Source organism: Hypanus sabinus, chromosome 27, assembly GCF_030144855.1.
Source record: "Hypanus sabinus isolate sHypSab1 chromosome 27, sHypSab1.hap1, whole genome shotgun sequence".
Taxonomy (NCBI): domain Eukaryota; kingdom Metazoa; phylum Chordata; class Chondrichthyes; order Myliobatiformes; family Dasyatidae; genus Hypanus; species Hypanus sabinus.
In genome coordinates, this window is record NC_082732.1 from 35,807,723 (window position 1) to 35,820,622 (window position 12,900).

Below are 12,900 nucleotides of genomic sequence, written 5' to 3' on the forward strand. Positions count from 1 at the left end.
TCTCCTGTTGCAGTGCTGCCAGATCTTGGTGGTCAACGGTGTCGACCTGGGCATTCGCGATGACGATGGCTACACAGCTGCAGAGTTGGCTGAGTATAATGGACACAGTCAATGCGCCAAGTACCTCAAGACAGTTGAGAACATGGTAAGAGAAATCCGCCAGGGAATTACATTTGGAGTCATGGATAAATCCCTCTGATTAATGCCACAAATGCAGACCTCCAGAAGCAGGACGATTGTTCCCATTCTGTGAACTGACTCACTTTCAAGGACTCTAAAACTCATATTCACAGCACTATCTATCGATCGATCTATTGTATTGATGTACACTGGCAATATTGGACTCAAGTGCAGAGGAAAGACAGACTCCAATGTAGAGACAGCGACCAGAGTTTATTCATAATAATTCCAATAGAAAGTTGGTGTCTCAGCTGAGCAACACCGCGAGGCATAACATTCTCAAAACTGGGACCTTGCGATTAACTCTAATCAGGCATCTGCCTTAGTAACACCCAAGACTATCAAAACAAACTTAACAAGTTTAAATGGAAAGCACTAGGAGACCATGTTACAAAGAGCGAGTCGTTTGTGAAAAAAAAACACACGAGGAACTGTAAACAATTAAACAATTAACCAATTCAGGTGGTCTAAAATCTTTGGCACCCACTGCTCTCTGGTGCCCTGCACAGGACTGAAAAGATTATTACAATCTGTCTCCCTATTAGTCTATCAATGCATTTATCTATCTATCCACCAATCTTATGTCATCAATCTTAATCTATCTCTCTATCTCTATGTATCTGAATGTATAGTTATTGATTTCTCTGTATGTATTTATTTATCTATTTATCTATTTATTTATTTATTTATTTAACTCTCTCTACCTATGTATCCATTTTTTTGTGCAATTATTCTTTGTCAGTCTTTATTTTTGTATTTTTTTCGTAAACTCTATTGTATTTCTTTATATTCCTGCAACTGCCTGCAGGAAAATGAATCTCAGAGTTGTATATGGTGACATATACATACTTTGCTAAGAAACTTACTTTGACTGGACTTTGAAATTTATTCATTTACCTGCTCCTGATAGAAGCATCTGTGTTTGGGTAAAATTCCACAGACAGGAGCAACTCCCTGACCCCTGACCTTTGCCCATATTATGAGGCAAACTTATGATTATTTGGCTATGTTGATCACAACTACTAATAGAATATAGAACGTAGATCAGTACAGCACAGGTACAGGCAATTCAACCCGCAGTGCTGTGCTGAACCAGGTATAAAGCAAATCAAAAACACCCAAACACTAATCCCTCCTCCCTACACCATGTCCATATCTCTCCATCTTCCTTGTATCCATATGCCTATACAAACCTCTGGTAAAGTGTCTCTAATGTACTTGCCTCTCCACCATACCAGGCCACGCACCCCAGGCATTCACAAGTAAAAAACCTGCCCCTCACATCTCCCTTGAACCTACTCCCTCTCGCCTTCAATGCATGCCCTCTGGTATTAGACATTTCAACCCTGGAAAACTCGCTCTATCTCTGCCTCTCATAATCTTCTAAGCCTCCATCAGATCTCTCCTCAGCCTCTGGCGATCCGGAGAAAACAACCCAAGTTTACCCAGCCTCTCATGACAGCACATGCCCTCTACACCAGGCAGCATCCTGGTAACCCTCTTCTGGACTCTCTCTAAAGCCTCGACATCCTTCCTGTAGCACGGCGACCGGAACCGTACGCAATACTCCAGATGTGACCTAACTGGAGTTTTATAAAGTTGCGACATAACCTCTTGACTTTTGAACTCAGTGCCTCGACTAATAGAAGCAAACATTCCATAAGCCTTTTTAACCACTGTATCGACCCGTGAGCCACTTTAAAGAAGCGCTGAACTTGGATCCCAAGACCTCTCTGTTCAATAACACCATTAAGTATTTTGTCCTTAACCATGTATCGTCTCCTTGCATTTTCCCTACCAAGGAGCAACGCTTCACTTTTATCTGAGCCATCCCAAGCCATCAGACTCCTTAATACTCAGAGCCTGGACTGACACCAACTTACTGCCCTCTACTGTGCCTATTGTCTTGTTTATTATTTATTGTAATGCCTGCACTGTTTTGTGCACTTTATGCAGTCCTGGGTAGGTCTGTAGTCTAGTGTAGTTTTTTTTTCTGTGTTGTTTTTATGTAGTTCAGTGTAGTTTTTGTACCGTTTCATGTAGCACCATGGCCCTGAAAAACGTCTCATTTTTACTGTGTACTGTACCAGCAGTTATGGTTGAAATGACAATAAAAAGTGACTTGACTTAAACTCAATCTGCCATTTCTCTGCCCGTATCAGCAACTGCTCTATATCACACAATGTTCTTTGCCAATCCTCCACACTATCTTGGTATCATCCGCCAATTTACTAATCTACGTTTTGATCCAGGTCATTTATATACATCACAAACAGCAGAGGTTCCAGCACAGCTCCCTGTGGAACTCCACTAATCATAGACCTCCAGCTTGAATAAGTCCCTTCAATCACTACCCCCTGTCTTCTATGTACAAGCCAGTTCTGAATCCAAGCAGCCAATTTTCCCCAGCACCCATGCACCTTAATCTTCTGGATTAGCACCCCCCCCATGAGGTGCTTTGTCAAAAACCTTACTAAAATCCATGTAAAGAACATCCACTGTCCAACCCTCATCAAGATCTCTCATCATCTTGTCAAAAAACTCAGTCAAGTTGTTATGACATCATTAGGCTGTGGGTTTCCAAGTTATCCGATCCCTCTGAATTTTCTCTTGCAATTTCCCTTCCACTGACATCAGACTCTCTGGTCTATAGTTCCCAGGAACTTCCCTTGCTCTCTTCTCAAATAGAGGTACAAAATTAGCCACGAGCTAGTCCTCCAGGACCTCGCCTGTGGCCAGAGAGGACACAAGGATACCGGTCAAGGGCCCAGCAAACTCGTCTCTTGCCTCCCTGTGGGGTAAATCGCATCAGATCCTGGGGAATTATCCACCTGAATACTAATTAGGAGGCGCTCTTCCTTGACCTCTAAACACACTAACATTTATACACTCTGCACTGATCTCCTGGTGCTCTATAATCCTTTTCCTTGGGAAATACTGAAGCAAAGTACTCATTAAGTACCTCACATCCAAGCAAATGTTCCCCCCTTTATCTCTGAGTGGTCCCATCCTCTTCCTAGTTATCCTCTTGCTCTTGATGTGTGTATAGGATGTCTTGGGATTCACTTTAATCCTACTTGCCAAGGACTTACCATGGCCCCTTCTGGCTTTCCTACTTCCCTTCTTTATTTCTAGCTTCTGGCTTCTTTATACTCCATACCTTGACTTCTGAAGCTTTGCATTCTTTTCCTTTCTCTTCTTGACTACTTTCATCACCCCTCTGGACATCCAAGGGTCTCTGTCTGACCTTTCCATCCCCGTCCTTCCTTCTCACAGGAACATACCTTTCCTGTACTCTGTACAATTGATCTTTAAATCCCCTCCACATCTGATATGGGCTTACATAAAGGTGGTCCTAATTAAAGCATCTTAGTTCCAGCCTAATGCCCTCATAATTTGCCCTATTCCAATGAGTGAAGAGACTGCGGATGCTGATGAGGGAGAGGTGGAGAGGGGGCACAACCTTGGCAAATAATTTTGTGCCATCTTCCTCTGATGGGTGTCAGGGTATCCACCAGTTAGGGGTAATTAACTCGCCAACAGTGTATGGCGCAAACCCAGACGCTCCTAAATACACTCAGCGGCTCAGGCAGTATCTGTGGATAGGGAAACTGAGTTAATGTCATCAGTCAATAAACTTTGTTCTCCTCCCCCACAGAGGCTGCCTGCTTTGCTGAATATTTACCATGTTCTCTGTTATCTCATTTTTCTGGTTTCTAATGTTCTAATTTCACTGTTTTAAATATTACTCTCACCTTTGACATCAAAGGGCAGAGGATCAATTTTATTTGTCCACAAGATTATTTTCTAAATTTTAGCAGCTTATATATATATATATATATATATATATATATATATATATATATATATATATATATATATATATATATATACATACATACAGACAGACAGTGCCTATAAAAAGTATTCACCACCTCCCACAGAAGTGTTCATGTTTTAGTGTTTTACAACATTGAATCACGGTGGATTTAATTTTGCTTTTTTGACACTGATCAACAGAAAAATACACTTTCGTATCTAACTGAAAACAAATCTCTACAATGTGATCTAAATTAATTACAAATAAAAAACACAAAACAATTGTTTGGATAAGTATTCACCCCCATTTAATATGACACACCAAATCGTCACTGGTGCAGCCAATTGGCTTTAGAAGTCACATAATCAGATAAATGGAGATCTGTTTTTGGAGACCTGTGTGCAGTCAAGGTGTTTCAACTGATTTTAGTAAAAATACACCTGTATCTGGAAGGTCCAACTGCTGGTGAGTCAGTATCCCGGCAAAAACTACACCAGGAAGACAAAAGAACACTCCAAGCAACTCTGTGAAAAGGTTATTGAAAAGCACAAGTCAGGAGATAGATCCAAGAAAATCTCCAAGTCACTGAATATCCCTACAGTACAGTTAAGTCAATCATCAAGAAATGGAAAGAATATGACACAGCTGTAGGTCTGCCTAGAGCAGGCCACCCTCAAAACCTGAGTGACCGTGCAAGAAGGTGACTGGTGAGGGAGGCCACCAAGAGACCTACGACAACTCTGGAGGAGTTACAAGTTACAGCTTTATGGGAGAGTGGCAAAGAGAAAGCTGTTGTTGCAAAAAGACTCAGATGAAATCTCAGCCGGAGCTTGCCAGAAGGCATGTGGGAGACTCTGAGGGAATGGCAGAAAAACAACAAAGTTAATTCCTGGAGTGGCCAAGTCAGAGTCCAGACCTCAATCCAATTGAGAGTTTATGGCTGGACTTGGAAGAAGGCTGTTCATTCACGATCCCTATGCAATCTGACAGAGCTTGGGCAGTTTTGTGAAGAAGAATGGGGAAAAATTGCAGTGTCCAGATGTGCAAAGCTGATAGAGACCTATCCACACAGACTCCAGGCTGTAATTGCTGCCAAAGGTGCATCTACTAAATACTGATTTGAAGGGACTGAATACTTAGGCAATCAATTATTTTGTGTTTGATATTTGTAATTAATTTAGATCACTTTGTAGAGATCGGTTTCCATTTTGACAGTAAAGAGTCTTTTTCTGTTGATCAGTGTCAAAAAAGCCAAATTAAATCCACTGAGATTCAGATATTCACCTGTTTGTTAGATTAATGAGGGTGGAAATTCATTGCCAATCTGTATCAGCCTGCTGAGAAGGAGGGGAAAGCTTGTGTTCACATGCCATAGAATACTTAACAACAGATCTATTGCCCTGCTACAAGTGCCACGGTAGCTCAGCAGGCGCGCTGGCAATATCAGAACCCAAATGTGGAGGAAAGGCAGACTCCGACGTAGAGACAGTGACCTGAGTTCATTCGTAATATTTCTAAAGGAACGTCAGTAGTTCAGCAGAGTGACACCATGAGATGTAACATTCTCAAAACCAGGACCCTGTGATTAGCTCTAATTGGGTGTCCTGGTGTGTGTTAGTGAACGGTCCCGGTGCATGTTAGTGAATAGTCCAGTGTGTGTTAGTGAGTAGTCCTGGTGTGTGTTAGTGAACAGTCCCGGTGTGTGTTAGTGAGTAGTCCAGTGTGTGTTAGTGAGTAGTCCTGGTGTGTGTTAGTGAATGGTCCCGGTGCGTGTTAGTGAATGGTCCAGTGTGTGTTCGTGAGTAGTCCCGGTGTGTGTTAGTGAGTAGTCCTGGTGTGTGTTAGTGACTGGTCCCAGTGTGTGTTAGTTAACAGTCCCGGTGTGTGTTAGTGAGTAGTCCCGGTGTGTGTTAGTGAACGGTCCCGGTGTGTGTTAGTGAGTAGTCCAGTGTGTGTTAGTGAGTAGTCCCGGTGTGTGTTAGTGAACGGTCTTGGTGTGTGTTAGTGAACGGTCTTGGTGTGTGTTAGTGAACAGTCCTGGTGTGTGTTAGTGAGTAGTCCCGGTGTGTGTTAGTGAGTAGTCCCGGTGTGTGTTAGTGAACGGTCTTGGTGTGTGTTAGTGAACGGTCTTGGTGTGTGTTAGTGAACAGTCCTGGTGTGTGTTAGTGAGTAGTCCCGGTGTGTGTTAGTGAGTAGTCCCGGTGTGTGTTAGTGAGTAGTCCCGGTGTGTGTTTGTGAACGGTCCCGGTGTGTGTTAGTGAACGGTCTTGGTGTGTGTTAGTGAACAGTCCTGGTGTGTGTTAGTGAATGGTCCTGGTGTGAGTTGGTGAATGGTCCCAGTGTGAGCGCTGGTCTCCTGTGTGATGGGGACAGTTGAGGATGTGGTTCAGTAGCCAAGCCTGACTCAGGCAACCTGGGAATATGATTGTGTAAATGGAAGTGTAAAGAGTTTGTCCATATCTGGTATAAGGGAGCAAGCTGGACTGGTTGGGAGGAACAGGGTACGTTCATGCTGTGTTACTTCATCTCCCTGTCTCCTTTCAGAGTGTGGAGCACCGGGTCCTGTCTCGGGACCCGTCCCTGGACCTCGAATGCAAACAGCCTGACTCGGGGATGTCATCTCCCAACACCACCATCTCATCGCAGCAGCCGACTGGGACCGACTTGGGCTCCCCCTCCAGCACACTGTCCAACTACAACTCCTGCCATTCCAGCCAATCCAGTACCAGGGAAAAGAGGGGCAGCCCGGAGGGGCAGGCCCAGGGCCGGGGACAAGGTGTGGCTCAGTAAAGCATTGTCACTCTGAGAAAGGAGCTTAAGGCTAGAACAGAACCAGGGAAGAAAGGGGCATGGTTTTGGAATTGGAGGGCAAAGGGAAGTCCTCAGGCATGAGGAATTCATTTCCACGGAGAGTGAGGAACCTTTGGAACTTCCTACCTCAGGGTACTCTGGAGGCTGACCCAGGTGAAGATCAGGTTAACGGTCATGTATGCAAGCTGGTGCATGGTTGTGTGTGGTGAGGTGGAGATACGTCTCTACCAAAAGAGGTGTAAGGGACTCCTTCCCTTGCTACCCGGCAGGTCACCCTTGGGCAAGGTGCAGCACAAGTTTAGCCTCCCCCCCCCCCCCCCATCGGTGACGTGAAGCCAAGGGGGGGGGGCAGGTGGTGGATGGTCGTATGAGCAGCTGGTGCATATCACAAGTCCTGGTGATGCGACCACTGACAATCTGAAGAGTATTGATAATGGCTGGGGTCACCCCGTCTTGTAAAGACACTGCCCAGGAGAAGGCAATGGCAAACCACTTCTGTAGAAGCATTTGCCAAGTACAATCAGGTTAATGGAAAGACCATGATCACCCACATCATACATTAGGGCACATAATGATGATGTCATACAACATGGCACATAATGATGATGTTGGTGACAGAGGTGTGATGAAAAACTTAAAAACTTACGGCAACTTTTCAGGCACATAGAGGCACGATGTTCTGAAGAAAAGCATTATTTGTACATAAATGGTGCAAGACAGAACACAATTAGATCAGAAACAAGCAAACTGCATTGCATTGGGAAAGTGGTCAAAATGGTCGCAGTGTGGCTAATAAATGAGGGTTGTGCAGATTAGTTCAAGAAATGACTGGTTGAAGGCATGTAGCTGTTCTGGAATCTGAAGGTTTGGGATTTCAGGCTCCTGCCTGATGGTAGCTATGATTTAAGGCTTCCCACGGTGTAATGTGGAGTGTAAGGTCAACCTCTGTGACCACAGCATAAACACAAGCACATTCCCTATGTGCCATGCCATATGACATCATCATTATGTGCCATGTCGCATGACGTGGGCAAGCGTGGTCTTTCCATGTTCTTGGTAAAAGCTTCTACAGAAGTGGTTTGCCACTGCCTTCTGCTGGGCGGTGTCTTTACAAGACGGGGTGACCCCAGTCATTATCAACACGCTTCAGAGATTGTCTGCCTGGTGTCAGTGGTCACAACCAGGAGTTGTGATCTGCACCAGCTGCTCAGATGACCGTCCACCACCTGCTCCTGTGGCTTCACGTGGTCCTGATCGGGGAGGCTGAGCAGATGCTACACCTCGCCCAAGGGTGACTTGTAGGCTAGCAGAGGGAAGGAGTGCCCTTCACTTCCTCTGGTAGAGATGTATCTCCACCCGGTCATCCTATAAGCACAGGACATTCTGCTGATACTGGAAAAAACAGAGCAACACACACAAAGTACTGGAGGAATTCAGTAGGTCTGGCAGCATCTGTGGAAAGGGGAAAAGAGTGAAGGTATCGGGCCAAGACTGCTGTTGGACTGGGTTACTGCGTTAGTCAGACCTGTAGAATGGCTCCTTTTGGTTTGTTAGTGAAGCTGTGTCTCCATCTAGTGGTAATGATAAACATTACATGTTCTGTCATTTTTTCGGGTTCAACCAGGTTCTGTGCTTGAGAGCAATTTGAATGTTGCCTGAGAAATTTGATTAACTCAACAAGGGAGGTTTTTTTTAAATGAAAAAAAAAATATTTCATTTATGCTGAGGTCCTGCCCTTCTTGCAAATTGTAATAGTTAGGTTTTATTGAAATTGCTTCAGGTCTGAAGGGTGAGGAAGCAAATTGCTCGTTCCATTTGGATTCCATCACAGAAGGGTTGTGGACAAATGAGGATTTGGGTAGTTCCACTAGATGGCGCCCAGAGCCTCGAGGTTCATCTCAGAATGGGGACCTCCACATACTGTGCCAAGTTTTCGTAAAGCTGCCGAGTCATAAGAATGTTAAGGGGAGATGTCAGAAGTTAGGCTTTTTATACAGAAAGTGGTGGGTGTGTGGAACACACCGGTGGTAGAGACTGAAACAGTACAGATATTTAGAAGATTCTGCCTCCTCTACATCGAGAGACTTGCCATAAATTGGGGGACTGCTTTCACGAGTTCCTCTACCCCATCCACCAAAAGCAGATCTTCCTGGTGGCCAAACATTCCCGTTCTGAAATGTCGGTCCATGGCCTCCTCTTGTGACACAATGAGGCCACCCTCAGGGTGGAGGAGTACCTGGTGACCCAGGCAAGGTAGGACAACGTCAGCACGGTTCCTTCAAGTGAAAATTTTGCCTGATAAATCTGTTGGAATTCTTTGAGGAGATTACATGTAGGAGAGATGAAGAGGATTCAGTGGATGTTATATATTTGGACTTAGACCATAAGACCAGCTGCCACACATGAGGGTGTTTACTAAGTATACAGGAAAGTTACTGGCATGGTTAGAGCATTGGCTGATTGGTAGGAAGCAGCAGGTGCAAATGAGAGAATCCTATTCTGACTGACTGCCGGTGACTAGTGGTGTTCCATTGGGGTCGGTGTTGGGACCACATCTTTTTATGCTGTATATCAGTGGTTTAGCTGATGGAATAGATGGCTTTGTCGCTAAGTTTGCAGACAATGTGAAGATTGGTGGAGGGGCAGGAAGTGTTGAGGAAACAGGTAGGCTGCAGAAGGATTTGGATAAATTAGGAAAATGATCAAGAAAGTAGCAAATGAAATACAATGTTGGAAAACACATTGTCATGCACTTTGGTAGTAGAAATAAATGTGCAGACTATTTTCTAAGCGAGGAGAAAATCCAAAAATCTGAGATGCAAAGGGTCTTGGGAGTCCTTGTGTAGAACAACCAAAAGGTTAACTTAGACCATAAGATACAGGAACAGAAGTAGGTCATTCAGCCCATCAAGTCTGCTCTGCCATTCAATCATGGGCTGATCCAATTCTTCCAGTCATCCCCACTCTCCTGCCCTCTCTCCATATCCTTTGATGCCCTGGCTAATCAAGAACCTATCTTTCTCTGCCTTAAATGCCTCCAATGACTTGGCCTCCACAGCTGCTCGTGGCAACAAATTCCACAGATTTACCACGCTCTGACCAAAGTAATTTCTCCGCATCTCTGTTCTAAATGGATGTCCTTCAATCCTCTTGTCCTAGACTCCCCTACATGGGAAGTAACTTTGCCATATCTAATCTGTTCAGGCCTTTTAACATTCAGAATGTTTCTATGAGATCCCCGCTCATTCTCCTGAACTTCAGAGAATACAGTCCAAGAGCTACCAGACGTTCCTCGACGGTAATCCTTTCATTCCTGGAATCATTCTTGTGAATCTTCCCTGAACCGTCTCCAATGTCAGTATATCCTTTCTAGAATAAGGAGCCCAAAACTGCACACAGTACTCCAAGTGTGGTCTCCAAGTATAGTTCCTTATAGGGACTCAACATCACATCCCAGCTCTTATATTATATATAACCATATAACAATTACAGCATGGAAACAGGCCATCTCGGCCCTTCTAGTCCGTGCCGAACGCTTACTCTCACCTAGTCCCACCTACCTGCACTCAGCCCATAACCCTCTATTCCTCTCCTGTCCATATAACAATCCAATATTTTTTTAAATGACAACATCAAACCTGCCTTTACCACTTCTACTGGAAGCTCATTCCACACAGCTACCAGTCTCTGAGTAAAGAAGTTCCCCTTCATGTTACCCCTAAACTTTTGCCCCTTAACTCTCAACTCATGTCCTCTTGTTTGAATCTCCCCCACTGTCAATGGAAAAAGCCTATCCACGTCAACTCTATCTTATCCCCCTCATAATTTTAAATACCTCTATCAAGTCCCCTCTCTATATCTCTAGAAATGAATGCCAACATTGCATTCACCTTCTTCACCACCAACTCAATCTGGAGGTTAACATTTAGTGTGTCCCGCGTAAGGACTCCCAAATCCCTTTGCATCTCTGCATTTTGAATTCTCTCCTCATCTAAATAATAGTCTGCCCATTTATTTATTCCACCAAAGTGCATGACCACACACTTTCCAACATTGTATTTCATTTGCCACTTCTTTGCCCATTCCCCTAAACTATCTCAGTTTCTCTGCAGGCTCTCTGTTTCCTCAACACTAGCTGCTCCTCCACCTATCTTTATATCATTGACAAATTTAGCCACAACTCCATTAATCCCATAGTTCAAATCATTGGCATACATCGTAAAAAAGCAGCGGTCCCACCCAACACTGACCCCTGTTTAACTCCACTAGTAACCGGCAGCCAGCCAGAATAGGATCCCTTTCTGCTTTCTGCTGATCAGCCAATGCTCCACCCATGCTAGTAACTTCCCTGTAATTCCATGGGCTCTTATCTTGCTAAGCAGCCTCACGTGCGGCATCTTGTCAAAAGCCTTCTGATAATCCAAGGTTGAGTTGGTGGTGAGGAAGGCAAATGCAATGTTAGCATTCACTTCAAAAGGTCTAGAATACAAGAGCAGGGATGTGATGCTGAGGCTTTATAAGGCACTGCTGAAGCCTCACCTTGAGTATTGTCAAGCGTTTTGGGCTCTTCATCTAAGGAAAGATATGCTGGCATCGGGGAGGGTCCAGAGGAGGTTCATAAGGATGATTTTGGGAATTAAAGAGTTATCATACGAGGAACGTTTGATAGCTCTGGGTCTGTACTCACTGGAATTTAAAAGGATGAGGGACAATCTCATTGAAAACTTTCAATTGTTGAAAGGCCTAGACAGAGTAGATGTGGAAAGAATGTTTCCCATGGTGGGGGAGTCTAGGGCAAGTGGGCACAGTCTCGGGGTAAAGGGGCGTCCATTTAAAAGAGATGTGGAGTATTTCTTTAGCCTGAGGGTGGTGAATTTGTGGAATTTGTTATCACAGGCAGCTGTGGAGGCCAGGTCGTTGGGTGTACTTAAGGCAAACCTTGATAGGTTCTTGATTGGACACAGCATCAAAGGTTACGGAGAGAAGGCTGAGGAGGGGAAAATGGACCAGCCATGATTGAATGGCAGAGCAGATTTGATGGGCCAAATGACCTAATTCTGCTCTTATGTTTCATGGACTTATGGTCTTGTATTCTGTTTGGGTAGCCTCCAACCTGATGCTATGAATATCAATTTCTCATTCCAGAGAAAATATTCTCTTCCCTATCCCTTCTTTCTCTATTCCCCACACTGACTTCTTGCCTTTTCTCACCTCCCCCCGTGCCCCTTTCTCCTTCCCTTTCTCCTGTGGTCTACTTTCCTCCCCATTAGATTAATTCCTCTCCAGCTTTTTACCTTTCCCACTCACCTGGCTTCACCAGACCTCCTCACCATTTTATTTCCCCTCCCTTTCCAGTCCTAATGAAAGGTCTCGCTCTTTATTCATTTCCATCGATATACTGCCTGACCTGCTGAGTTCCTCCAGCATTTTGTGTGTGTTGCTCTGGATTTCCAGCATTGGCATGTCACAGCATGTCACAGGTAGTCTCATAGATATAAAAAAACATGTAGGGTAATGAGTCGTGTAGGAGGGAAGGGTAGTAGGTTTATGTAGATAGGTAGAATATTGTGGGCCGAAGGGCCTGTACTGTTTTATGATTCATAAAAAACAAATGGAGCTTCAAATACTGATGGCATCAAACCTGAAAATGCTTATGTTCTGCTTCAAGTTTTTAAAAAAGACAGAGAAAATGTGTTCCTTTAATGAGCGAAATAATTGCGAAAGGGGTTTACCTTCTTTCTCTTTTCCCTGGTGGATTTCTTCCTCAACCCTCCTCCGTGACAGGGGGGTGGGGGTGGAGACTGTTCCTCAGTCAACATCAGTGTTGGCAGTTTGATGAGAAAAGATCACGTCACGGCCCCTGATTGACTGGAGGTCAGCCAGTGGGGGTGGGGGGGGGGGGGACGTGATTAATGCACCCAGCGTGATTCCCACTGCTCATCTTGCAGTCTTGAAGTTCAAAGTAAATTTATTATCAAAGTACATATATATCACTGTATACAGCCCTGAGATTCATTTTCTTGTGGGCATTAACAGTAATTACAATGAAACACCACAGCATTACTGAAAGATCCCACACATTATGGACA

At 44.4% G+C, this 12,900-nt stretch overlaps 1 protein-coding gene across 1 annotated transcript in view; it reads left to right on the plus strand.

Annotated features, from left to right (window-relative positions):
* The window catches only part of espn (espin), a 215,450-nt gene that overhangs the window by 70,167 nt on the left and 132,383 nt on the right, over nt 1-12,900 (plus strand). The window contains 2 exon segments of the mRNA XM_059952222.1: nt 14-145; nt 6,545-6,776. Of these exon segments, the coding sequence (XP_059808205.1) occupies nt 14-145; nt 6,545-6,776 (364 nt within the window).